Raw genomic sequence first — 27125 nt, 5'->3', positions numbered from 1 at the left:
ATCAGAAAAGATTTTTAAAATTGTCACAATTCAATGGAAAAATGTAATAAATTCATAAAACAACAGATGAACATTTGCATGAACATAGGCAATTACAGACAAATCATTCATCAATAAATCCACCAAGGCATGACAAATGAACAGCAACATAATTAGACTTCCATGCTGATGATATTACTTGAGAAAAAACATTTCAGAAATAGTTATTTTTACTAAAAGTAGCCATTGCATTTGTTTCAGTGGTCGTGGTGTTTATATTGTTGTTCTACATATTTTTGTATACCAGATGCCCTCATTTATTGATTTAATATCCATTCCATATTGCCAAAGCTTTAACATAATTCAGTCACTGCCATATTATGTTTTCTATGCTCCTAATTTACAATGACACCAAAGCTCAGATATATTAGAGTATCTAAAATTATTGCAGAAATAAGCGGCTTAGACATACTTTAACTCAGGCTAATTTTAAATTAATTTAAGTGCAACAACCCAGATGCATGTATGAAAACAAACCACTCAAAAGGGAACCAGTCAAAAATGTAAATTTTACTGTAAATGCTATTCACATTGCCACCCAAAATAAATGGCCAAATTAAAAAAAAAAATTAAAAAGGCCTTTTAATTTGATGCAACTGTATCATGTACCTTGTACCTTAGTCTATCAGCCATTATTTGATGATATAACTAATTTGTACTTAAACATAATCATTAACATTATATTCTTTTCCACATGACCATTTTTTCTATATTCTCCAGTTATATGTGGAGTATGACAAGGAGGTTATGCTTGACAAGCTTTCACCTTCCTGTGAAAATTTGCTATTTCGTACAATGCATGTTTGACTGAGTACACATATCAACTCTCCCACTAACTCTGGATACATCCTGTGATGAGATTTCTCCCTTTTCCTTATGAGCACATATGAGTGGTTTTATTTCTTATTCACCTTCCTCTTCCCTTTTAGACAGCTGGTTCTGGAAATGTGATTGACTGCTAGACTGATTCTCTAACATACTGTCATTGTGATTATCCGGCATACCAGTGGGAGGAAGAAGTGACATCTCTTGACATTGCTTTTGTTCGTTTACAATTTGTTCTGTATACTTCCTCTTGAAGAATCCCAGCTGTGGGTAAAGGAACACTATCACACACATTGTTCGAAACAATAACTGTTTGATGATCAATATGACCACTTGAGTTTTACAAAGACAAAACTGCATACTGATTTTTAAATCAAGTAAAATAAATAAGTAAAGAAACATGAAAGCACTACAAAGCTACAAAGCACAGCTATATGCAGTCATGCAAATTAATTCACTTTGACAGGCACTAACTAGGACATTACCTGCATCAGAAATAAACTGAACCCTCACCTTATACAAGCTGCATACAATGATGGCCAGAAGAACCAGTCCTAAACCAATCCCTGTCATACAAATTGCAAGTTGATTTGGGGGAATAATGAGTTCAGCTCGGCTGTCAATCTGAAAAATATAAAGAGACCCACACCATCAGATCACTCTGTTGAACAGTAATAGGTGCTAAAAAGTAACATGTAATCGGCACGCACAACTGCCTACAGGTCTGTAAAGTTTCATAGCTTGATCTCAAAACATTAAAATTTTAAAGCAAATGCAGAATTTTAGAATTTGACTGCTCATGACAGACACATTCTTTCACACAGGAGATTTTAAGTAACTTACAAATGCTTGTACAAAAATTACTACATAATCCAATATGGCAGTGATACTATTTTGTTGTTTGATGTAGGTTTAGATTTAGCAATGTAATTTTGAATGTAGAGATGTTATGATATAGATAATATAGAGGCCTTCTATAGAGATTTTATTTATGACATGTTACATTAAAAATGTTAATATTCTCCAAACAGTTCAAATTTATTGGCCCATGGTCATTCACGTTTCTTAACATTTTTCATAAACCTTGGAAACATGATAAAGTATATTTGTAGCTAATTGACAGGCCTAATAGTTTTTGACTGAATTTGCATATGATGATATGACAATACACTGACAGATGATATACTGACTATATATTAAATAAAAAACAGCATTTCCAGAACTTTTGACTGCAATAAGGGGAAAATTATGACTGTGTGTCAGTTGTCTCTCTATGCTGTATGAGCTACGCCATGACCTGCAAGCATTATATCATCTGTTCCTTTTTTTCAAGTCCTCACAATATGGTCCCGTGGCATAGCTGGGACGGAGAAGGATTTACTCTTCTGTGAATACAGTGAGCTCATTTTATGTGAAAATACAGTAACTAACTAACTAGGAAGTAAAGTGCCATGATAAAGCTGATACAAGTATCCTAGTAAGCTGGTTAGCTAGTGATATCTCCTGTCTGTCAATGTGTCTTTCAGTTGTGTCTCAATCACTTCCAGTGTGGAATGCTAGGCACACAGACACATGAAATTCCTCCATATTTAACTTTGAATAGACTACTTCATACAAAGAATTCAATAATATGTTTAGATATTATAATCCTTTAATAGATGGTTTGATTTTGCTATATTATTGACCTAACATCACCAGATGAATAATGTTAGAAAAAACACTTTTTTCCTTTTTAAGTAAAAATATTTTATACTGACATTTTTTACTTGTAGTCTAGTCCAGCCCTCATTTTGAAAAGGTACTTACTGCATTCTTAAATATTCTTAAAAATTCTTAAATTCCTGAAAATACAGCTGAGAGGGCAAAGCCCCCTCTTGCCCCTTTGTGGCGCCGGGTGCGGACACACTGGTTCTGTGTGCACTTATTTGTTTTTTGGCCTCTCTTTTAAAATCTGACCACTTCTTCTTCACCTCCTCCACCGTACGCACCTCTCGTGAAACTGCATTCATTGCAGTCACCACTTTGCGCCACTCCGCATTTTTCCGTCGATTTGAAATGCTGCTAGTCTGGCCTCCAAACAGGACATTTTTCTCTTCTCCACCTCATCAACCATCACCTCTATCTCCGTGTCTGAATAATTTCTTTTCTTACAACCTGCCATTGGTCCTCAACATCAATCTCTGCATTTCACTCAGATTTACCTGGGATCTTTAATGTGCTAATTTGACTAATTAAAGGCATGTCTCGGTCCATATAAGAACAATTGTGGGAGTGGACGTTAAGCGTGTTCATAAATGTGAGCGTATATCAAATTAGCGTGAGATTATGTGTACATGAAGAAAATTAGGCGTACATGGTGTTTGATAACTCTGACGAATAACCTCCATACACAAATTGTGGGATTGTGCATACACATGCTCCTACGACAAGTTGTACACAAAAATTGATACATATGGCCCCTAGTGTTTTTTTCCCCTTCTTCCTACAAATTCTGTCCAGTTGTATCATAGAAATCCTGCTTATTGCTACAACCCCCCCACCCGTCACTAACATTCTGGAGGAGTGCAGACAAACACATGCTATCCTTCAAAACACATCATGCAAAGCACCACTGCTTTTCACACAGCAGTCCCCATACCATGCTTGCACAGACATAAATCAGAACACAGTTCATGAGCAGCTTTATATAGGCAGACTATCAGACCTTACTGATTCGTGGGGCTCTCTGGTCTGCAATGTTTAACAATACTATTTCCTTCATAGTGGACTGTAATATCAATACTGTGTGCAACATGCATATTAATCAAAATAAATGACAATTATTATTAAAAGCCACATGTTAATCAGTATAATTGAAAATTAAAATAAATTATTGACTCATTGTTTCAGACATGCTGACTTTACAGTACCTTTGCTCTGTGGAATGTTAGTGGATCATCTTGATCCTGTCAAAAAGAAAAAAGAAACAGCATTAATAATTAAAAACACATTCTCATCTTCTTTCTCATTAGAGCAAGCATATTTTAACTGGTGTTCACCAACAATTTTCTTCTCACATATTTTTTTGTTAAAAATTATCTGAATATATCCCAGTTTTTTTAATACGTAAGACTATTTCTAGGTGTCGTTAGTCTAATTCATAACACTGCAATATAATATAATTTGGTCAACTTTCCCTCAGATAGCAATTAATGATATGGGTCTACTTAATAAAAATTGCAATAATAAATGGCTTATGGAAGTCCTGAAAAATGTGATCTTTGGTGCAAGCATTCAGTGCAACAGTGTAAACATCTGTTTTATGTGATAAGGCCTTGATCAGTTGTCATGATCAGTTTTTTTGAAAAATTAAGGAAATCCATTATAACATTATTTCAGCAATCTACTTGGTTGTGAACTTCTTCATAAAAAATTTGGTTTTGATGCAAATCTTTATTTCTTTTGTCCATAACAAAAAAACTCAAACATATATACCCAAGCATATTTTAACAGAAAAAACTCACCTCTGAGATGTCTGCAGTCTGAACATATCGTTGCTTGTCATAGTTGAGTTCTACAGTGCTTGAAAACTGCCCTTCCAATCTATTCCCACAGAAATATTTACATGGAGGAGGAGTCTAAAGGGAGACAGGGAATGTATAAATTATGTTTAAATTATATACATATTTTTTTTGATGTGCTGGACTTCATGTGGTTTGGCAGATTACTTGGGATCTGTAGTAGCTATTTACACAAGCCATAAATCATTTTTAACTAATTTGTCTAGTGCTCAATGCCATCAGGAGCTCTGACCATCACATGTGGAATCTGGTAAGCTCTTTTATATGACATAAAACCATTTTCACTTCTTGAAAAAAATATGTTCACTTGAATGGTGCTCCAAAACCAAATGTATTAGCTGTTATCTCTACATAGACTGATAGATTTACTTTGTAAAATAAAAAACTGTTGGTTGAGTACCAGACAAATATATACTCTGAAATGTGAAAGGTAAATAAAATTGTTCTCTTTTATTTATTTTCATCAACTTAGACCAACTAGAAAGCCTCAATTGTATCAAAGATTTAGAGGATATGAAGAATTTATTAATGTGCCTTTTAGAGACCTTTTTTTGAGAGTGAGAAAAGAGTAGGATTGGGTCTAAATATTTATTAAACTAGAGTCTGATTATTTTGAGTACAACAATAGGATTCATGAGTCCCAGCCATCCAAGAGACCATATCCATTGGAGTTAATAATTCTTTCATCACATAAACAGAATATTGTGCAAAATGAAAGTTTAGTTTTGAAGGTGTGGTGCCTGCATGGTGCATGTATTGGACACTGCATAGAAGTACATGGACATGCTGCGGTAAACCTGAAATTAATACCTGCAAACAAATGGTCCTTAGGATTGGGTTAATAAATATAAGGTCGTTAACACCTAAAGCAATGCTAGTGAATGAATTGACTACTAATCATCAGTTTGACAACCTATGTTTGACTGAGACCTGCCTTAAACCAAATTTATTGCTTTAAATGAATCAACCCCTCCCAGTTACAGTAACTACCAGGTCCCTCAATCAACTGGTAGAAGTGGTGGTGTTGCTGCTGTACATTGCTCTAAACTGCTCTAATAGCTCTAAATCTAGCAATAACTTTAATTCATTTGAATTGCTAGTATTTAGCTTTGCACATTCTGACAAGATTGCATTTCAGCTGTTTACCCTTGCAATAGTTTACAGGCCACCTGGCTCTTATACTGTTTTCTTATCCGAATTTGCAGACTTTCTATCCAACCTGGGTGTCAACATAGAAAAGGTTGTGATAGTAGGCGATTTCAACATTCATATGGACAATGAACATGATCCCTTCAGAACAGCATTTTTTTGCCATTATCATTGCCATTGGATTCTCTCAATTTGTGGATAAACCCACACATTGCTGCAACCATACGCTGGATCTGGCCTTCACTTATGGCACTGAAATTAACCATGTAGTAGGGCTGGGCGGTAGACCTTACTTTTTGGTATACCATTATGGATTCACACACGCGGTGTGGATTTTTACTATACCTTCTACAGTGGTATTTTATTGTTTAATTTGTTAATAATAATTACATTTTCATAGCTGTTTATGATTTAATAGTGTAAGAAAATAATTTTCAGAATAGGCTAAGCCAAACTGATAAACAATTTGGGGGAAAAAGACAAACATGGTCCAGTGAGATTTTATTTATATATATATATATATATAGATACATATATATATATGTATCTGTATATATATGTATAGATAGATAGAATTTTTTTTCCATGACCAGAGACGGTGTGGTACAAAAATCAGCATTTCATTAACTAGATAAAATCCCAGGCAGCCTATCTCCGTAGCTATGCTTCTCAGTCGCGGTTACCACAAAGAAATCGCTAACAAAAAAAAAAAAAGAAATCACCTTTAATTTGTGCGAGTGGAAGTGGGTATGGTTACAGAGTATAATCAACACATTATCTCTTTTAAGTGTTATAATTATTCTTTAAAATGAACGATTAGTAGCCCGTAATGTTCTCACTCAAAGCATGCTGGAAATTATACACTCTGACCTGTAAACAAATACGGTAATGCCTTGGTCATGAGTGAATGCCCAACTAAATACCAACGTCAACGTAATGTCGGTACCAGATGTTGTGTGTAGTGTAGCTGACGCTGATAATATGTGTGTATATACACATTGCTATGACAACACAAATACCCTACGTAAGCGAGACTTTTTATGATTGTCAAGTAGTTTTTTTATCCAATTATAATACATCTTGTTTACATCTTGTTGTATTCATGATGATGAATAAGTTTTTTCTTTTTTTTTTTTTTTATTGTGAGTCACATGACCATATGACCCGGAAGCCTGAGTGAAGGTCAGAAAGGCGAGAGAAATAGCAGGCGAAACCGCTCGTCTGTTATTCTACTGCTGGGGCCTCATTTAAAAAAAAAGTTGCCTATGTAAAACGATTCCACATTCGATCTAAGATCATTTCTGAAATGTGCATATGTGTGATTCAGAGAAAATGAACATAAACACAAAAAAACATGCGTACGCCACTCTCCCAGATGTGAAATCTATAAATCACAAAAGATCTTGAAATTGTGCGCAGCTGAATGGTTTTAGATCTCCGCCTTGTAAATGCCCCCTAATTAATTTCATTAGCATATAAAGGAGCTTGAATCAAAACCCCAATCCTCCACTTGATAATGGCGAGCGGCAAGAAAAAGAATTTTAGTGAGGACGAACTCAAGGTCCTGTTGGCGGAGGTGCAGATGCACGCAGGGACACTGTCTGGCAGCCTTTCCAGTGGCGTTACCATGAAAAACAAGTACGTGGCCTGGCAGTCTGTAGCCCAGGCTGTGAACGAGGTGGAGAGGCAGCAATGGTCCCTAAAGGATGTAAAGAAAAAGTGGTCTGATGCGCTGTTTCGCGAGCCTAATCATTTATTCTATTCACGCGATTGGTGTCAATTATTCTGTGAATTATTTGTTTTATTGTTAATCAAGGAGGATAAAGGGGAACAGGTTGAAAGTAATGATAGATTTAAAGGTAATGTTCGGGCTTCCCCGTTTCCAGCTCAACCGCCGCCACTGGTAAGAAGCTATGGCTTCAGAGGATAACCTCTGTCATCTGATTGTGTAGAGGTAATTGTTTTATGCACAATAAAAAAGCAAAAAAGCAGTAAACTACAAAGAAAACAGTGATCTACCTAGAAGCCAACCATCTCCGCCTACTCCAGCCTCTAGTCTAGAGACGATTCCCCACGCTGCAATTTCGCACAATGAAGGAGTCGTGCGTCAACCCTGGCCATCTTGCAACAGCGTTTAGAATTGCCATACAGGCATTTCAAATGAGTTGTACATTAATTGAGTGGTAATTGTTCCTGTTAACATATACATACTCATTTGCATGGGGTGCCAGTATGGCAACGTGAGTGCAATCTATTGTACCTATGACGTTGGGGAATCCTGTTGTGTGCACAAAATCCTCTTTCACATTCTGCAGCTCCTCGGAAGTGTAAGGGAACTTTATGTACTGAGGGGACAAATGAATGATGCCTCGAAGTACCGCTGGCACAATTCTACTAACCGATGGCTGGGATATGCCTGACCAGTCACTAATTTCTCTTTGGAATGTTCCTGTAGCCAGGAACCCAAGGACAGATAACAACTGCACCTCAACGGGTATGGCCTGGTTGTAGTTGGTGCGTGTCTGTAAAGTCGGGCCCACCTGGGCACAAAGCTCTGACAGCGTAGCTCTCCGCAAACGGTACCTGCTTATCAGCCATTCGTCATCATGCGCAAAGACGTCTGCCCGACCTGTAAAAACTCGTTCCCTTCCTATTCCTCGAGAAGTGCCAATGCTGCCATTCTTCCTCTTGCAAACCACTGCATTATTGGACATTTTATAGCCTATAGATTGACCGAAATGTTTTACAGGTGTGGAACCATAATATGTATATTAAATAAATTTCCTTCAAGGATGTGTCAATTATGCTATTGGAACTAGTTTTGGAAAACCAATGTGTGTTTTTGTTTTGTTTTCCAGAAGTAGCATAGCTTAGCTTGTTACGTATAACCTAAGCAATGTGTTCAATCCGGCAATACAACTACAGCATCATCTACTACTACTACTATTACTACTACTACTACTACTACTAATAATAATAATAAATATAGCTGCAAGCAGCAATGAAGGGGCCAAGCACCTCAGGGCCACCAGCATAGGCGGAGTTTGCGGGGAGGCAGGGGGGGCATTGCCCCCTAGTCACTGTAATATGTCACTACATTTAGTCTAAAATAGGTCCAAAATTAATCTAATTACATTTACATTTACATTTAGGCCATTTGGCAGACGCTTTTATCCAAAGCGACTTACAAGTGTGAACAGCAAGCAAGCTACGGTAGTGTAGGAGACCTTGGAGTAAGCAAGAGAAAGTACGAAGAGATGGAATTGTGTTAGAGTTGTTAGAAGCTGTTAGGAGAGGAAGTGCTCTCGGAAGAGCTGGGTCTTCAAGGGGTTCTTGAAGATAGAGAGGGACGCCCCTGCTCTCATAGTGTAAGGTAGCTTGTTCCACCAGCGGGGGACTACATATGAGAATAATCTGGACTGAGATTGCCTTGTGTGCAGGGATGGCAATGCTAGACGATATTCCTGGGAGGAACGTAACAGCCGAGAAGGAGAGTAAGCCTGTATGATTGAGCTCAGGTATGTCGGAGCAGACCCAGAGGTCACTGTGTAGGCAAGCATGAGAGACTTGAATTTGATACGAGCAGCCACGGGTAGCCAATGGAGCTCAGTGAGCAATGGGGTGACATGGGCCCTCTTGGGCTGATCGAAAACCAGACACGCCGCCGCGTTCTGAACCATTTGTAGTGGTTTCACCACACATGCTGGGAGGCCAGCTAGGAGGGCATTGCAATATAATTAATTACATGCTTTATGATTAATTAATCTAAATTAATCGCATATATAATATTTGCCATGAGAAGCATTTTAAAATATTTTAAAATACCCTAGCTAGCCTGCAGTTGGGTATGATAAACAATAGCTTACTAGCAGCCCGTCCATGTATGCTAAAAACTATCTCGGTAGCCTGTAGTGGGCTATGATTAAAAGTGGCTTGCTTGCCTACCGTATAGCTAGCCTTTACGCGTATGATAAAAAGTAGCTGGTGAGTCTGCTGTCGGGTATGAAAGTAGCTAGTGTAAGATTAACAGTTCTCTGATTCTGAACCACGTCTGGTCAGAAGTTAGAAGCACTATAATCTTAAACGTGAAATCACTGCAGAAAATGCAAAAGTTAAAGCATTAGCTTCTCAATTACAGGAAGAGAAAAAGGAAAAAGAGAGACTATTAGCTGAAAATCAAAAATTTCTAGACTTAATCTCCAAACAGCTACAAATCCGCCTAGAGATGAGGGATAGAATGGCGGTAGTATTTATCAGAGTCCAGACATGGCGGGACTAGAGTTGTCTAGGCTCTATCTTGTCGTCTGAGGATGAAGAGGTCATCATACCACCACTGATAAATACTGTAGCGTCCCGCCGAAACTACATAGGGACAGTTTAGGCATTTTTAGGAATAACGATCCATTTTTTAAAAATGTTTATGTACTTTGGCAAGATGCGTTCCCGCCTTCTCTCTTGTGTGTCATTGCAGATGTTCCAGTGAAGAGCAGGGTTCCAAACAGCTGAGAGAGAAGGGTGCCCTGGCTGTCATCGGACACCTGCGCTGGACTGTACCTGACACCTGGCTGACATCTGCTGAAAAACCACGGGACACATCTCCATCAACCAAGCCCACAATATCACAGACTGCGTCAGGAGACCTCATTCACCAGCACAATCCAGCAGCATGTGTGGAATGCGATCATCCACCATGCCACCAATGTCATTTCTCTGTACATCTTTCAATGTATCCGTGTATCATCATAAAATGATATTCTTTTATTTTATACTGTAAGCAGAGGTGCCTGTGCTCAGTATTAGACTGTGTACATGATTAATATCAACATGTTACGGTTTCTTTTCTTTTTTTTCCCCTCCTTCCATTCCTATATTTTCTTACAACTGTTTCTTTATTTTTGTGATCATATTTTTTTATGATCAAAGGGGGGAATGTAAGATTATAGTGCTTCTAACTTCTGACCAGACGTGGTTCAGAATCAGAGAACTGTTAACCTGATGGCCTTATTATCATAGTTACAAAGGAAGCTCCACACCTTGGTGCCACGCTACAGTTGGAGCCAAGAGCAATTGATTAAGGCAGGCAGCAGCCATCAAGTCTAGCATACAACCGGGAGTGGGCAATTGGCAACCATCACCACACAAAGACGCGGTCAGCATCAAAGGATCCCGCTTTGCATTGGGAACATAGGTTGATGCTGCAACAGTGTAAAACCTATTGTTTGTTGCCATTTGTTTCATGGTATAAAAGGCCGATCACGGTAACAGTTCCCTGAGTTAAAGCTTCGCAGGCAGAGATGCTGCCAGATTCCATCGCCGAATAAAGCTTTTTCTCCAAGCGCGCTTTTGGTCCGGTTCGTTTACTTTTAAATTAGAACAAAATCCAACACTAGCTAGCCTTTTCGTGTATGATAAAAAGCAGGAAGCTAGCTAGCTAACTAACCTGCAGTCAAGAAACTGTTTATTGCTTGTTTATTGCTTTACTGTTTATTTACTTGACAACATGTGTAAATGTAATCGTGAAGGAAGTATTTTTGTCGGCGGAGCTGAATAAACGACAAAAAAACACAATTTGTTGTCTCAAATTATTGTTGCTTGATAAACAGCCTTGTTTGTAGAACTGTTGTATAAAAGCAATATCACACTCGAAGTCGTGCTGCTATACTGAATATCAGCATGGCTGTGATTATCTTCCGCACTCGGCTTGCAGCCTCATACCTACAACCGAATCACAGCCATGCTGATATTCAGTATAACAGCAATCACCTCTCACGTGATATTGCTTAAATGCACAGTGACATATGGGGTCAAGGGGCATCATGGAGTGCGATTAATCTGCGTTAATTTTTTTTGACGTGTTATTTTTTCTATAATTAATTAATCTAAATTAATGCGTTATTTTGACAACCCTACAGTGATGCAATAAAATAAAATGATTGTAAGAAATAAATCCGAATTCTATTATGTTTGGTTTTGTAATAAATTCATTTCTGAGCCTTCACATTGAGGACGACATAATAGCAAAGCAAACCTATCACCTGAGAAGATAGTTGATATATACACAGGACGCAAAAAAAGGCGTTTACTTCTACACTAGGTAGGACACTGGCTATTTCATATATATATTTAGAAGCCTACTGTAACAACAGGCGACACTGTTGCTGAGCATTTTCTAATTGTGTGCATGTGTGCACACAATAAGTTGCATAGGAGTGAGTATGCATATTTCATAGTTTTCAATTTAACACGAAATTACTTCATGTCTACACTAAATGTTTTAAAAGGGTACATGGGAAATGAAAGCATAACAGTATAATATAAACAAATTGATATTTCACTTTTAACAGACTTTAACGTTATGGTTAGTGTGCTTCATTTGTGCGTGCTCATGTGTGAAAGACAAATACCTTACGTAAACCTATGTGTGGTATAGTACAAAGTTGTCAGAAACTGATTTGATGCGCTGTGTTGTTTGGCTTTATGGCAAGCTTGGCACTATTGTCTTCTGTTACTGTATGTTTATGCGTAACATGCCACGCAACATTTGGACTGTGTACTGACATCAGTTAAAAAATGTTTGCCCCCCCCCCCCCCAGCGCAAATGTCAAACTCCGCCTATGGCCACCAGGTAGACAACTAATGAGAACAAACCCTGACCAAGACACCAATCCATCACAGGCTGAACAGACACATCGACACCCACTCTTACACTCACACCTATGGGCAATATAGCATCCAATTGACATTACTTGAATGTGTCTGCACTGTGGTAGAAAAACCAGAATAGCCAGAGGAAAGCCACATGAACACAGGGACAAGGTACAAACTGAATGCAGACGCACCCCGAACTTGAAACCTCCATAATGTTAGGCAGTACTGCTACCCATTTGCACCACTGCACTGCCCCCCACTACATATCAATCTTACATCAAGCTTAAACATAAGCAGTACCATAAAATGCAGTGTGCCTTCTTGGGACATTGCAATGAGAAGTGCCAGCGCTGTTGGAGGAGTGTAATTTTTGGGTATTTGAAAAAAATCCAAAATCATGGGAAAAATGGCAGAGAACATACCATATTAGCTGAATATAATAAAATGTCCATGATGACCCCTCATTTCTTAACACCTTTTTGGCAAAAGACTTTTTGAAGATCAAATCTTATGTATTTAAAGAAATCATTTCATTTGATAGCACCAGGCTTCTAAATAGCTTCATACCCCAGGCTGTGAAGATCATGAACACTCTTGCCCCCCCCCCCCCCCCCCCCCACACTAAACCATTAATCCCCCCATAGGAACAGATAGACACTATTCTCCACTAGTGCAATCCATTTCATGCTGCACCTGGCACTTTTTATACAGACAAAACAAATTTATTGACAGTACATACTGCTACTTCCATCCAACTATACCATAAAGACATGCCGCCATAGAGTCATGCTGCTATCCCCCTCCAAATGTTTACAAAACTGAATGTATTGTTTATGGATATATGTTGTTTTAATTCTCTTTTTAATTTATGTACACTGTTGATATAGGAGAAACCGCATTTCATTCTTGATTGTACACAAGTGCATGATAAAATGACAATAAAGGAAATCTCAATCTGAAATCAATTTAATAAAATACAATCAATAAAACAAGATACTCTGATATATTTTCTACATCTGTTAGATGAAATTACCACATTTAAATAAAAATAAACTAGTCTACTGGGATTTCTAATACCACTCAACAATCTCAGATAAATGGTGCCATCTGCTGTTCTTAATGTATAATGACATTAAAAAGTGTAGTCCTCCCATGTAAGACAACCCCACTTTTCAGATGTCATTTCTGAAGTAGAAAAAAAACTGCTGGCTAACATTCAGGCCAATATGGAAAGTCCAAGTGTTTCTTCAACAGAATTATTACGGATTATTACCTTCGGTGCTTGGCCCCTAATAATAATAATAATGGGGAAACAATTAGGCAGCAGACGACATGTTGGTGCTATGGTTTCCGTTAGCCGGTAATTACCGGAGAATTTATAATTAAAAACTTGCTGGTCAATATGTCCGGTAATAATGCTCATACAAATCGTTACTGTTCGTTTTGCTTAATCGATACTGTTCATAAAATGGTCAAACTGATTTGAGGTCGTTGTCATTCTTTAGTCAACCCAGGTGTACATTATATTTGCGTTTGTAACACAGACTGTTATTGAAACATGACTACCGGTAAGTTTCAAATTTGTCCGGTAAAATAAATTCTTTCCAGACACCAGAGCGGCAAGAAAAAAATCTTAGTGGAACCCTGGTTGGTGCTCTTAGATTTCCGAATACCTGCAGTACTCCAACATTGCCAAAGGAAAAGTGCATATGCCAAGTTGGAACCTGACATGGAGCTAAGTACTTTTCCACGTCAAAGACCGTTTTTATAAATCTGACCTTTGGCGTGGATTTGAGCGTACGCATATTCTAAGATCAAATCTGTGTGTAAGAACGTTTTATAAATGAGGCCCCTGGTCTACCAGGCGAACATGGTAATAATTGATTAAGTTACCTTATTAAGTACTGTTATACTTGGTTTTATAAGGAAATGAGAAACACAGAGTATTTGCTTCTTTGCTGTTGTTGAGCTTTGTGCTCGAAACTATTTTGTCTTCTAGTTTCCTCGGTGTTCCTTGATACTTCAGGGAAGAATAAATGTGAATGTGGACATCAGTAAGAAGCGTGAACTCTTTTATGACCAGTGTAGTTACAGTCAGTGAGACATTGGAATTGGTCGTGTCTTAATTATACCCAAAAGCCGACGTGAATAGGATGTCAGCATTAGGCGTCGGTTTGATATTGGAATTTTAACATTGGGTAGACGTCGGATTTTGGTCACTGACGTCACCACTTAAATCCAACCAAATACTTACATCTAATGACGTCGGTGGCCAGCTAGGTCTGTTTCAGTTTCCAAATTTTGAGTTTGGTTTAATTGTAATAAAACTGTAAGGATAGAGGCGAAAGCTCATTAAACCACCTAAAATTCACTTGCTGGCATATCTTGGAGTCATACACTACTCAGGAAGCCTATACACTATATGGACAAAAGTATTTGGCCACACCTGTTAATTATTGAATTCAGGTGTTTCAATCAGACCCGTTGCCACAGGTGTATAAAATCAAGCACCTAGCCATGCAGTCTCCATTTGCAAACATTTGTGATACAAAATGGGTCGTTCTGAAGAGCTCAGTGACTTCAAGCGTGGTACTGTGAGAGGATGCCACCTCTTCTATAAGACAGTTCTTGAAATTTCATCCCTGCTGGATATTCCACGGTCAACTGTAAGTGATATTATTAGAAAGTAGAAGCGTTTAGGAACAACAGCAACTCAGCCACAAAGCAGAAGACCACGTAAAATCACAGAGCGGGGTCAACGACTGCTAAGGCGCACAGTGTGTAAAAGTCGCCAACGCTCTGCTGATTCCATAGCTGAAGAGTTCCGAACTTCCCCTGGCATTAATGTAAGCACAAAAACTGTGCGACGGGAGCTTCAGGGAATGGTTTCCATGGCCGAGCAGCTGCATGCAAGCCTCACATCACCAAGTCCAATGCCAAGCGTCGGATGGAGTAGTGTAAAGCACACAGACACTGGACTGTGGAGCAGTGGAAATGTGTTCTGTGGAGTGACGAATCGCGCTTCTCTGTTTGGCAGTCAGATGGGCAAGTCTGGGTTTGGCGGATGCCGGGAGAACGTTATCTGCCTGACTGCATTGTGCCAACTGTGAAGTTTGGTGGAGGAGGGATAATGGTATGGGGCTGTTTTTCAGGGTTTGGGCTAGGCCCCTTATCTCCAGGGAAGGGCAATCTTAATGCTTCAGCATACCAAGACATTTTGGACAATGGTATGCTTCCAACTTTGTGGCAACAGAGTGGGGAAGGCCCTTTTCTATTCCAACATGACTGTACCCCAGTGCACAAAGCAAGGACTATAAGGACATGGTTTGGTGAGTTCAGTGTGGAAGAACTTGACTGGCCCGCACAGAGCCCTGACCTCAACCCCATCAAGCACCTTTGGGATGAACTGGAACAGAGATTGCGAGCCAGGCCTTCTCGTCCAACATCAGTGCCTGACCTCATAAATGCTCTACAGATTGAATGGGCATAAGTTCCCACAGAAACACTCCAAAATCTTGTGGAAAGCCTTCTAAGAAGAGTGGAAGCTGCTATAGCTGCAAAAGGGGGACCAACTCCATATTAAAGTATATATATTTGAATAAAATGTCATTACAGTCCCTGTTGGTGTAATGGTCAGGTGTCCGAATACTTTTGTCCATATAGTGTATTTGATTATTTTTATTATTGAAAAACAAAATACTGTCAATACAGTCATACGGTAAAAATAAAAAAAATACCATGATATTGAATTTTGTCAATAACGCCCAGCCCTACCATGTAGTAACTATGCCACACAATCCTGTACTGTCTGACCATTATCTTGTGACCTTCAACGCTCCATTAGCTTGTTATATGAACTCAGAGTCCATTTTTCTCTTAGCCACACCATTCCTTCTGCTACCACTAATGCCTTTATTGATGAGCTCCCTGCATCATACAGTCTACACAATGAAGACTGTTTAAACTTATGCTTGAACCCTAGTTTGGCTAAAATAAACCAGCTCCTGGAAAACATTCAATCCACACTCCGTAATACCCTGGATGCCGTTGCACCTCTTAAAAAGAAGAAAATCCCAAACAAAAATCTTACACCTTGGTATAACGACGAGACCCCTGCTATTAAACAAGCTGTGCAGAACTTGAAAGAAAATGGCGTTCCACCAAATTGCAGGTCCTTCTCCTGGCTTGGAAAGAAAGTCTTTTAAGCTACAAGTATGCACTCACAGCTGCCAGATCTGCGTATTTTTCTACCCTAATAGAGAAAAATATGGACAATCCCAGGTATTTGTTCAGTTCTGTTGCCAGACTAAGAGCCCTGCATCAGTCAACCCCTGCATTGTAGATAGTAGTATTCATAGTAGCGATGACTTCATAAACTTTTTTGACAGCAAAATCATAAAGACACGCGACACAATTCAAAAACTCTCCTCTACTTCTGCCTCCAGCCTGGCCTGTCCAGTCTCAGATAACGAAGAGATGTCTACTAGGCCAGCCACATGCCCTAGACTCTTTCACACCCATTGAATTTAGTGACTTCTCCTCCCTAATTAATTCCTGTTAATTAATGCCTGTTAGACCCTATTCATTTACATTTACATTTATTCATTTGGCAGACACTTTTATCCAAAGCGACTTACATAGGTTACAGTTCTTTACAATGTTATCCATTTATACGGCTGGATATTTACTGAGGTCGAACCAGCAACCTTTCGGTTACGAGTCCTGCTCCTTAACTACTATGCTACACTGCTGCCCTATTCCAACAAGATTCTTAAAACAGCTGCTATCTGAAAATGGCATACCGTTATTAAATCTTATCAATGCCTCTTTTATGTCTGGACATGTACCTCAGTCCTTCAAATTAGCAGTCATCATATTCTGAAGGCCCAATCTAGACCCGAATGACCTGTTGAACTATAGGCCCATCTCAAATCTCCCGTTCCTTTCAAAAATCTTAGAAAAAGTGGTAACAAAGCAACTTTGTTCCTTTTTACAGTCCAATAATATTCTGGAAGTTTTTCATCTGGATTTAGACCGCATCACAGCACGGAAACCGTTCTCCTAAAAGTGCTTAATGAGTTACAGTCATTGTCAAGGGAAGTATCTCCCTACTTGTGCTCCTAGACGTAAGTGCAGCCGTCGATACTATCAATCATATTGTTCTCTTAGACCGACTTGAAAACCTGATTGGCATAAGTGGAAAGGCTCTATCTTGGTTCAGGTCTCATTTGTCAGAGCAACATCACTTTGTCTTTATTAAATACCACAAGGATCTGTGCTTGGACCTTTGCTCTTTTCTTTATACATGGTGCCTCTTGGCAATATCATCCGTAAACATGGCATTAATTTCCACTGCTACGCAAATGATACCCAGTTATACATATCGGCCAAACCTGATGTCTCCTTTCAAATATCAAACATGGAAGCCTGCCTCAAAGACATTGATGGCCCAAAAATGTCCTCCTTCTAAATTCAGAAAAAAACACAAATATTGGTTGTCAGCCCAAAGGAGCAAACTCAGTAATATTACATTAAATCTTGATGGTGTCTCCATCAAGTGCAACCATCAAAGACCTTGGTGTCACAATTGATCCTGAGCTCTCTTTTGAAACACATATAAAAAACACTTCCAGTGTGGCAGAGCTGAAGTGAATAGCTCCTGCAGCAGGTAGCCGAGCGGTTGCAGCGGTGACGTCACTCCCTGAGACCTAGTTAACTAGCGTTGTTGCCGACAGGCAAGGGCTAATTAGCCTTTAGCTCAACTGACAATGACGCTGGCCGCAAGGGGTTGGCAGTGAGCAGTGAGACCCCAGGTTCGAAACTCGCTCGCTGACCCACGTAACATCTAGTTAAATATACAATGCAGTTTACACCTGTTACACTAGGACTGCTTTCTATCATTTGAGGAATATAGCCAAAATCAGGAAAATTCTGTCAATACACAACGGTGCAATGCTCTGTTGTCAGGATGTGCAAATGCCTCCCTAAAGCTCCTTCAGTTGGTCCAAAATGCAGCTGCTCATATTCTAACTCGAACAAAATGCTGTGAGCACATTACCCCAGTACTAGCCTCTCTCCATTACCTACCTATCAAATACTGCATTGATTTCAAAATACTTCTCCTTACATTTAAATCTTTAAATGGGCTTGCCCCTCCCCTATCTTAAGGGCCTTCTTCACCCATATTTTCTACTATATGGGTGAAGAAGTGCTGAAGCTAGAGTGGGTAGAAGGGGGTGGTATAGGTGATAGAGCCTTTTTGTAGGGAGCCATTTGTGGAACACTGTGGGTCGGGGAGCAAACTTTCTCTCCACCTTTACATCAAATCTTTTAGTTGATGGACACGGCACGGTGCTGGCATTGATCATAGAGTCTCTGGTGGACTAAGTGGTCATTGCTGTCACTACATCATGGCCTGGTTAGCTGATCCGGCTGTGGTCTGGTGTTGACTGCCTTAGGGTCGCCCTCATAATTGTACAGGCCCCTTGCCCGTCGTCCCCTAAGTATGCTGCCATAGTGCTTATCTGCTTTCCTTATTACACACAGGCATCCCTTTCCCCCCTCTGCTCCCCCCTTGCCTTCATGTTCTTAATTCCTGCCACTCTTTAACGTCTATTAACCACTGTTTTCTATTTGTTTCCTGTCCCTGCTCCGGGCTCCTTCCTGGAGCTGTAGCTCAAGTGCCCGACTTCCAGTTCAGCTACCTCGTTGTCCTACCTGTCAAGCCAACTGTGTGCCAAGAACCTGACTTTCCAGGATTACATTTTATAATTACTCTGTTGTGTAATTGTCTATATAATTCAGTTGTTTTAAGTACATTATACAACTTCAGTATTCTCTGTAATTCTATCTGCTCAGTGCTGGCCAGAAGCAGATGGGCTCCCCCTCTGAGCCCGGTTCTGCTCAAGGTTTCTTCTGGTTATTTAGAGAGTGTTTCCTTGCCACTGTTGCCTCAGGCTTGCTCTCAGGGGGTAACAATGTAAAGCTGCTTTGTGACATCTTGTATTGTAAAAGGCGCTCTACAAATAAATAAATTTAAATTGAAATTACCGACTACTTGCCCACTCACCTTTACTTTGCTCCTGCTCCTCTGCCATGCATCACCTCCCTGGTCACTTGTTGCATCCAAAGTAAATATAAGCAGGCCAGAGTTTCACCCTTCTAACCGTGGGCCACTCTACAGTTGAGAGCTACTGAACAGTATACACTATATGGACAAAAGTATTTGTAATGGTCAGGCGTCCGAATACTTTTGTCCATATAGTGTACCTTCTTTCCTGTCTAAAATGCCTTGTTGACAGCCTTTTTGCTAAGGTAGCCATTTCTTTTTAGACTTGGATGCATTCTTCGGTGCTTACCATTCCATATGGCTGAAAGAATGCATTCCCATGCAAGGTGAAAAAAACAGATGAATGCTGGTTTAAAGTGAAGCTCTCACATTCCACTGACTTGCAGTGTTGTCCTGAGCAGTCCTGTAAGACACAGCACAGAGATTGATTTAAAGGTTTAACTACTGTCATCGCATGATAATTATCACATCAAAGATGTCTTCTGCTTTGTTTGATTCTTTCTTGCAAACCTGTTACATAACTCCCTCCTGTTCTATGCTTCCCTATTCTTAATATCACCCATATAACTTTAGAAAGATACCTAACACAACCTCAAATTCTTAAAATCTGCAGTTATCAAGTCTAAAGTAACAAACCCCAACAACATCAAACAAAAACTGTCATACAGTGAAATGTGTCAATTTCAAAGCTTGTATGCAAAAACTGACATGAAGCCTAGTTCTTCCTCTTCTTTTCAAAATGAAATTGCGTCTTCCTACAGCAGTATTTCAGGCATGTTTCAGCCTTCAATTTTACCATTCAATTCACTACTTCCTGTATTATTGGTGTAGTCCTGCTCTCTGAGTTTAACTTACTTAGTTGCTACATTTTTAACATAATGCAGCATGAAGATCTTGTAAATGCACAGAAAACTGTTCTGCCTGACTACAGCATACTGACAGGTATCACTGCCTGTTCAGGGTATTTACAAAGATCCAGTCAATAAAAAGGTTTGACCCGGATCCTCTTTCTGTTCAAGAAACCCAAGAATCTTACAAGGCATTTTTACTGGTAAAAAAATTGGAGGCCTTTTACATCAACAATTATGACACTGTTTGAAAAGTCAAATACTTGAGCATATAAATTATATCAGAATTAAACTCTTTTTTTCAATGACATCATTTAATGAAATCAGGTAAAAGAACTGGTAAAATAAAACATTTCTGTTCATAGCAGGTTTCACGTAGTTGGATGCTGTTATTCAAAGCAATGTAACAATTGGAATACGTTTAATGTCACATTGCCAGATGCAGCATTTTAATTTGTCATGTCTGTTGCCACTGCTGCCATGGTGGTATGCAGATGAGCTAATGAATATTCACTGCAGTTCTCTTTTCCAAAAGCAAGAATAAATACCCATTTTCTGCAAAGGAGATGAGAATGTTGAGTGAGTGAAAGTGAGTGAATGAAGGAGTGCAAACACAATACAAATACAGTTTGCAGACAGAGGGGTGTTTTTAAATTATATCCCCTCCCACTCTGATTCTGCACTGATTGAAAAGGAGAGATAGTAGATAAATCAATCTGGAAGAAATAATCAATCAAGTACTAGGATGATTATGTTAACACATGTTGTAAATGGTTTTGTTTTTTATAACTCTTGATCTACACATTACATTGTGTGGGTGTCAACAACTGTAATAACAATAAATAAATCTTTTATTTGTATAGTACTGTGCATACATTTAGCTCTGTTTGTGAATTTGTACACTTTCTACTGATACATGCTGTTAGGATATTTTGCCCGTCTCCGTGGAGCTCAATGCAGGACGATGAAGAACACGCTGACGACTTCTCTTAAGAGAATTGATGTTTAATTCACTGCACAAGGGAGAGACAAACTCAGGACATACGGGCTGTCTGTACCGAAGAATCTCTAAAGAATCAGGTTGTGTGGTGTGTTGATATACAGTCCATGGTCATACATATCAAAGGATTGAGTTAAGTGGCAGGCCGGAGACAAATGGTCTGGTGCCCTGGGGAACCCTGGCAGACCCATTCAGCAAGGATGTGTGACATCCTTGCTGCAGACACTACAGAGGTGTTATACAGACAAATCACAGACATAGTAATGGGTGAAAGGGAGACACAATACACTACATGTTAGATATACACATGGTGCTACATAAAACTGGGAACCTATCAAAGCAAATAGAATGTAGGGTGTTGATTAGATTTCCCTCTCTTTCATCTCTTGAAGATGGAGGCTTTCCTCATTGAAGAATGATCCAACATCACATTTACATTTTCATTGTCACTAATACGTGCTCTCATCCAGAGCAATGTCCATTGTTCACATTAAGCACATATCTCACTAGAAAATGTTAACAACTTGGCTGTTGACATTCTAAGAAAGAGTAAAGGCTTTCTGAAGGCAAATGGCATCTTAGCTATAAAATTAGTTAATAGATACTCATACGTTTTTGTTTATTGTTTAGTGTTTTCATTATTTTGTCTAACCCCTGTAGATTTGCCAGTTTAGCTATGGACCAGTTGTGATTATTAACCATGTACACAAAAAACATTATTGGCATTATTCTTGAATAAAACAAATACAGGTTCACAGGTAGCAAGAGAATAAAATTTCTTATTACCTTTTTCATTATTTTGAAAGGCTTTGACCCATATGAGTGTGTGTGTGTGTGTGTTTAAATGTGCATACTCACCTGTGTGTTTTCATCAGATTTGTTTCCACATTTTATTCGCTCCTTGACAAAGAGAATGCAGAGAAAGGGATCAATATATCTGGAAACTAAAAGCTAGTATGACTGTCTGCCTTCACCAGATGGCAAAATACTAATCTCTGTGGTTCATGTGAATATTGGTAGCAAACATTGCTTGCAATATGAAGCAAGTATCAGTACATGCCCCATTGTATGTTCACAAAAGAGTACTCACTCATGTGAAATCATGGTTTACCAAGAATAATAAATAAAAATCAAATCCTGGAAAGCCTATTAATGATCCAAAAATGTCATACTTATAGGAATCTTAAATGTCAAATTGTCTAATAAAGGTCCCCAAGAAATTGTTAGCAGTTGTACTTTGTAAATGATCATTATTTTAAAAAGAATGTTAGTGATGCTCATTATTAAATGTGTTTTGCATGATATATGTTTTGCTAAAAAAAATATATATATATGTATGTATATATCTTTATTTATTTTTGTGTTGGGGGGAGGAGTACAGTGTTCAAGGCTATGGCCCTAAGCTGATTAAGGCCGGGAGCCCACAGCAGGGAAACAAATTGGCTTTGTTTCACCGGGGATAGAGGTGTGTATGCCAGTTAGCAGTTTGCCTGCCTCACTGCACTCCGGCTACTGCTGTTAATAAATTGGGTGCCCATAGTATGCTTGATTTCTCTTCCTCCAGCTCATGTCTGTGCAAGCTTTAGGACTCTAGTATGAAAAGAAGCAATGCCTAACATCATGTGTTTTTAAAACGTGCTTGCCTGTGAGTTTTGTGGCAATTATTGCATCTCTGTGACATAGAGCATTGGGCATTCCACATTGGGAGAAAAAGTAAAAAAGCACTGGGCTTTCCAGAAAAATTAAAAATGTTTGTGACATACAATCTTTGCTATGTGGGAAAGCATCTGTTTACATTACATTGACCAGTGAGGACATTGAAGTCAAGTTCATTTGTGACAATATTAAGAATCTTACCTCTGACACTAATATATAATGGTCTTTCATCACGAAGTTGTGCTCAGGTTGTGTTTGAAAGGTTATGGTGACTTTCACAGGTAAGTCTTTGAAACCCAGATTCTTCACCTGAGGATACAATGGGAAAGAAAAACATTAGCAATGCAGTCCTGAATAGCACTTAAGATGATGACTGAAAATGAACTTCCTACTTTCTAACTTGCCTCCATAATTTCAAATTTGAGCAGATGAAATAAACATCATCTGTATAGAGCATATACTTAGTCATTGATTATTTTCACACCAAACAATGATATCAAGATCTTCAAGATGCATTCCACATTTCTGGGTCATTCAAGGTAAGGAAAATTTGTATTAATGACAATTTGAGCAGTGTCCATATGATACAAAAATTTTAAATGTTACCTCAAAGACATGTTCCACCATTTTAGGCTGTGTATCTTCCAATGAGAAATTGACATATGTGATAGAGTCTCCATCATGGCTTTGGATGAAGCAAACAGAAGCAACACAAATTATTACACTCACAATAACCAAGACACATACAGTGAATATAAAAAGTCTACACACCCTTATGAAACTGCAGAGTTTTGAAATATAAAGACAGAAATAACAGCAATGTAAATGTCAGACTTTTCCATCTGTAATGTGATCTTCCAACAAACAAAAATCCAGAGAAAAAACAAATAGTTAATTATTAGAAACATTTTAAATAAAAAAACTTCAACACCTTGATTGCATAAATCTGCACACCCTTTCATGATGGGGGCTCTAGCTGTGTTCAAAGTTAACCAATCACATTTAAAATCATGCCTGTAGGTAAATAGCTTACACCTGCCATCAATGAAAGTGATTCTGATTAAACCCAGATTAAAGTCAGCTGTTGCTGAAACCGCAAGAGATAATTGTTGAAAAGTACCAATCAGGAGAAGGATATAAAAGAATATTGAAGGCACTGGATGTACCATGGAGCACAGTCAAAACCATCATTAATAAGTGGAGAAAATGTGGCACCACAGAGACGTTACAAAGATCAGGATGACCCTCCAAAGTTGACGAGAGAATGAGGAGAAAAATTATCAGGGAGGCTACTAAGAGGCCAACAGCAACACTGAAGAAATTACAGGAATTTCTGGCAGGTACCGGTTATTCCTTGCATGTGACCACCATCTGTCATATTCTGCACATGCCTGGGCTATTGGGTAGGGTGGCAAGATGGAAACCCTTTCTTACAAAAAGGAATATCCAAGCCCATCTAAATTATGCCAAAAGATTCATTCAGTCACCCCAAACCATGTGGGAAAATGTGCTATGGTCTGATGAGACAAATGTTGAACTTTTCGGCCTAAATTGTAAAAGATATGTTTGGCACAAAGCCAATAAAGCTCATCATCCAAGGAACATCATACCGACTTTGAAGCATGGTGGCGGTAGCGTTGGTAGCATCATGCTTTGGGGCTGCTTCTCTTCAGCCGGGTCAGGGGCTCTTGTCAAGATAGATGGGATAATGAACAGCTCCAAATATCAAGATATTTTGGCATAAAACCTGCTGGCCTCTGTCAGAAAGCTAAAGATGAAGAGGAATTTCACATTCCAACATGACAATGACCCAAAGCACATATCCAAGTCAACCAAGGCATGGCTTCATAAAAGGAAAATCAAAGTCTTGGAATGGCCCAGTCAGAGCCCAGACCTCAGTCCCATCAAAAACCTGTGGAATGACCTAAAGAGAGTTGTACACAGGACATCCCCTCGCAATTTGAAGGAACTTGAAATTTTTTGCAAAGAATAGTGGAATAAAATTCCAAAGTCTAGATGTGCAAAGTTAATAGAGACTTATTCACAAAGACTTTCTTTTGCTGGATTTTTGTTTGTTGGAAGATTACATTACAGATGGAAAGTCTGAAATTTACATTGTTGTAATATCTGTCTTTACATTTCAAAAACCTGCAATTTCATAAGGGTGAGTAGACTTTTTATATCCACTGTATAAACCCAACTCCAATCACTGTTATCACAAACAGGATTTAATTCTGATTCATTACTTTAAATTACATTTGCTTGGAAAGCATTCTTACTCAGAGTGACTTGCATGGTTGGGAAATTATCCATATACAGCTAGACAGCTAGATATATAATGAGGTTATTCAGGTTATGTACCCAGGGTACCACAGCAAAGTCCACTTGGGAATTGAATTTACATTTAGGTTACAAGTCCTGTCCCCATTAAACCTACATTTCATGCTTTTCCCCCTAAATACAACCCTATTCTGGACTTACCATGACAACCACACTTGCACAGAAGTATCAAGGCGAGACAAATGCCATCCACTGATACACACCGCTAAAGGCAATGTTTCATGCTACAAGTCTTACAGCACACTATAGTGAAGTGGGCACTCATTGGAGGACAAGCGTTACTCCTCTGACATCATCTAAGCAACCGGTAAGCAACTGAGAGTGGAGAGATGAGCAACTTCTGGCAATATATGCATCCATATCCTTGGTGGAACAAAGCCAATTTGTTCTAATTTGCTCCTCATCTAACCCAGCCCACATAGCTCACTTGCAGTCAGGATGACCTTCTGAGCTATTCAAGAGCTCAGGCTGTTATGACTCAGCCTACACTTAGCGCTGCAACTGCTAACTAGTGCTTTAGCTAAAGTGACTGACTGACTTCAGAGCTCCCACATTTCAACACCTTTTAAGCAGAAAAACTTACCTAATATGTGCATGCTTTCTGTTATGTCATTTTTGGTCCTATTTAATACAGGGTGTGATTAAGCACAGAGAATACTTACATAAATAGTGGTATACAGGTATACAAAGGAATAAGAACAGCTTACGCTACGACAGCAAGGTCAACAGCAAACTGCACTGGGAGAGCACGAGAGACTTTTATGTTGGTGGTATTCCCATTGTCACTGTAAAACAAAGATACATTGAATATTTAATGTATGAAGATAGTTAATTTAGGGCTATAACTTTTGTATTTTAAATAAAACTGCCTTAAATGTCTGAACTTTAGATATACACAATTTTAAAGATATACACAATTTTAATACATCCAGTTTGTTCAAAAGTGTACCTGTGAGCTGTGATGGTCATTTCCATGGTGTTACTCCAATTATACTTGTTAGATATACGGAACAAACTGTAAAAACTTGCCTGTAAAACATAAAACAGGAAGAAATCTAAATATATATAAATATATTTATATATATAAAATATTGATACTGACTATAATACTGACATAAAATCATCTGCATACAGTGATCAAAAACATTGGGACAGAACCACTGCTATACCAACAAAACTCTACTTGTAGCAATCCAGCAGCCCACTCATAAAAATCAGTTTGTATTTGTATTGTATTTAAGGCCGGCCTGAAAATCGGGAATAAGTTTTAATGTCATTTTGTATTCATTCTCTTCCGTTAATGATGCTGCTATGTACACCCTTACTTGCCCTCCTTACAGGATAGAATTTTTTAATTTGGTGCAGTACAGTCATAGCATTAAATCAACCAAAGATCTTTAACAATAGCACGTTTGCTTCATTCCTGTAGCACTCAGAAAGTTTTAACCTTCCCAGAATCCAGTTTTTTGGTATCTACATAACAACATACAACCACTAGAGATGTCCTTGTAACAAATAGGGTGCATGTTCTTTTGGATTTTCAGGCTGTCTCACAGTTTTTCACCAGCTGTGGAAAGCTGCTAAAGAGAGTTTATTCCTTAATTGTTTTGTCCTCATTGTTGCTGGATCTCTTGGGGGATTCTTTGAACAACCATGGGGAAAGACAACCATAATTTTTCCTAAAGGCTGCAACAATGGAAGATAATGTACAAATTACAGAAAGGGTATATTAGTGGAGTGGCCTCAGTTGTGGAGTGGAATCTATGGAGCAGAGACGTATCAGCATCATTGCACTGAGTGTGATGATTTTTCTTTCCATTGGGCAAGTATTAATCTGGAAGAGTTAGCTGCAAATTGACTTTGCTAAATGTGATCCAATACTCTACCAATGTGAATAAATTGCTTTGCTGATAGATTTAATCCAGTTTGTGATTTATCCTCTTCACCTGTACATTGTAGATGGGAAAATGTCCTGCACTGGTTTAGACTAC

At 38.7% G+C, this 27125-nt stretch overlaps 1 protein-coding gene across 1 annotated transcript in view; it reads right to left on the bottom strand.

Moving 5' to 3' along the window:
- Window positions 1-621: 621 nt before the first annotated feature.
- zmp:0000001082 (integrin alpha-D) overlaps window positions 622-27125 on the bottom strand; it is a 97502-nt gene continuing 70998 nt past the window's right edge. The window contains exons 22-31 of the mRNA XM_036533181.1: window positions 26084-26163; window positions 25842-25919; window positions 23401-23479; window positions 22996-23103; window positions 21997-22038; window positions 19580-19693; window positions 4368-4481; window positions 3774-3809; window positions 1378-1488; window positions 622-1128 (exon numbers count right to left, since the gene is read on the bottom strand). Of these exons, the coding sequence (XP_036389074.1) occupies window positions 943-1128; window positions 1378-1488; window positions 3774-3809; window positions 4368-4481; window positions 19580-19693; window positions 21997-22038; window positions 22996-23103; window positions 23401-23479; window positions 25842-25919; window positions 26084-26163 (948 nt within the window). The 3' untranslated portion in view covers window positions 622-942. The remainder of the gene's footprint in view (window positions 1129-1377; window positions 1489-3773; window positions 3810-4367; window positions 4482-19579; window positions 19694-21996; window positions 22039-22995; window positions 23104-23400; window positions 23480-25841; window positions 25920-26083; window positions 26164-27125) is intronic.

This window comes from Megalops cyprinoides, chromosome 1 (genome assembly GCF_013368585.1).
Source record: "Megalops cyprinoides isolate fMegCyp1 chromosome 1, fMegCyp1.pri, whole genome shotgun sequence".
Lineage (NCBI taxonomy): Eukaryota > Metazoa > Chordata > Actinopteri > Elopiformes > Megalopidae > Megalops > Megalops cyprinoides.
This window is presented reverse-complemented; position numbering and strand designations above follow the sequence as displayed.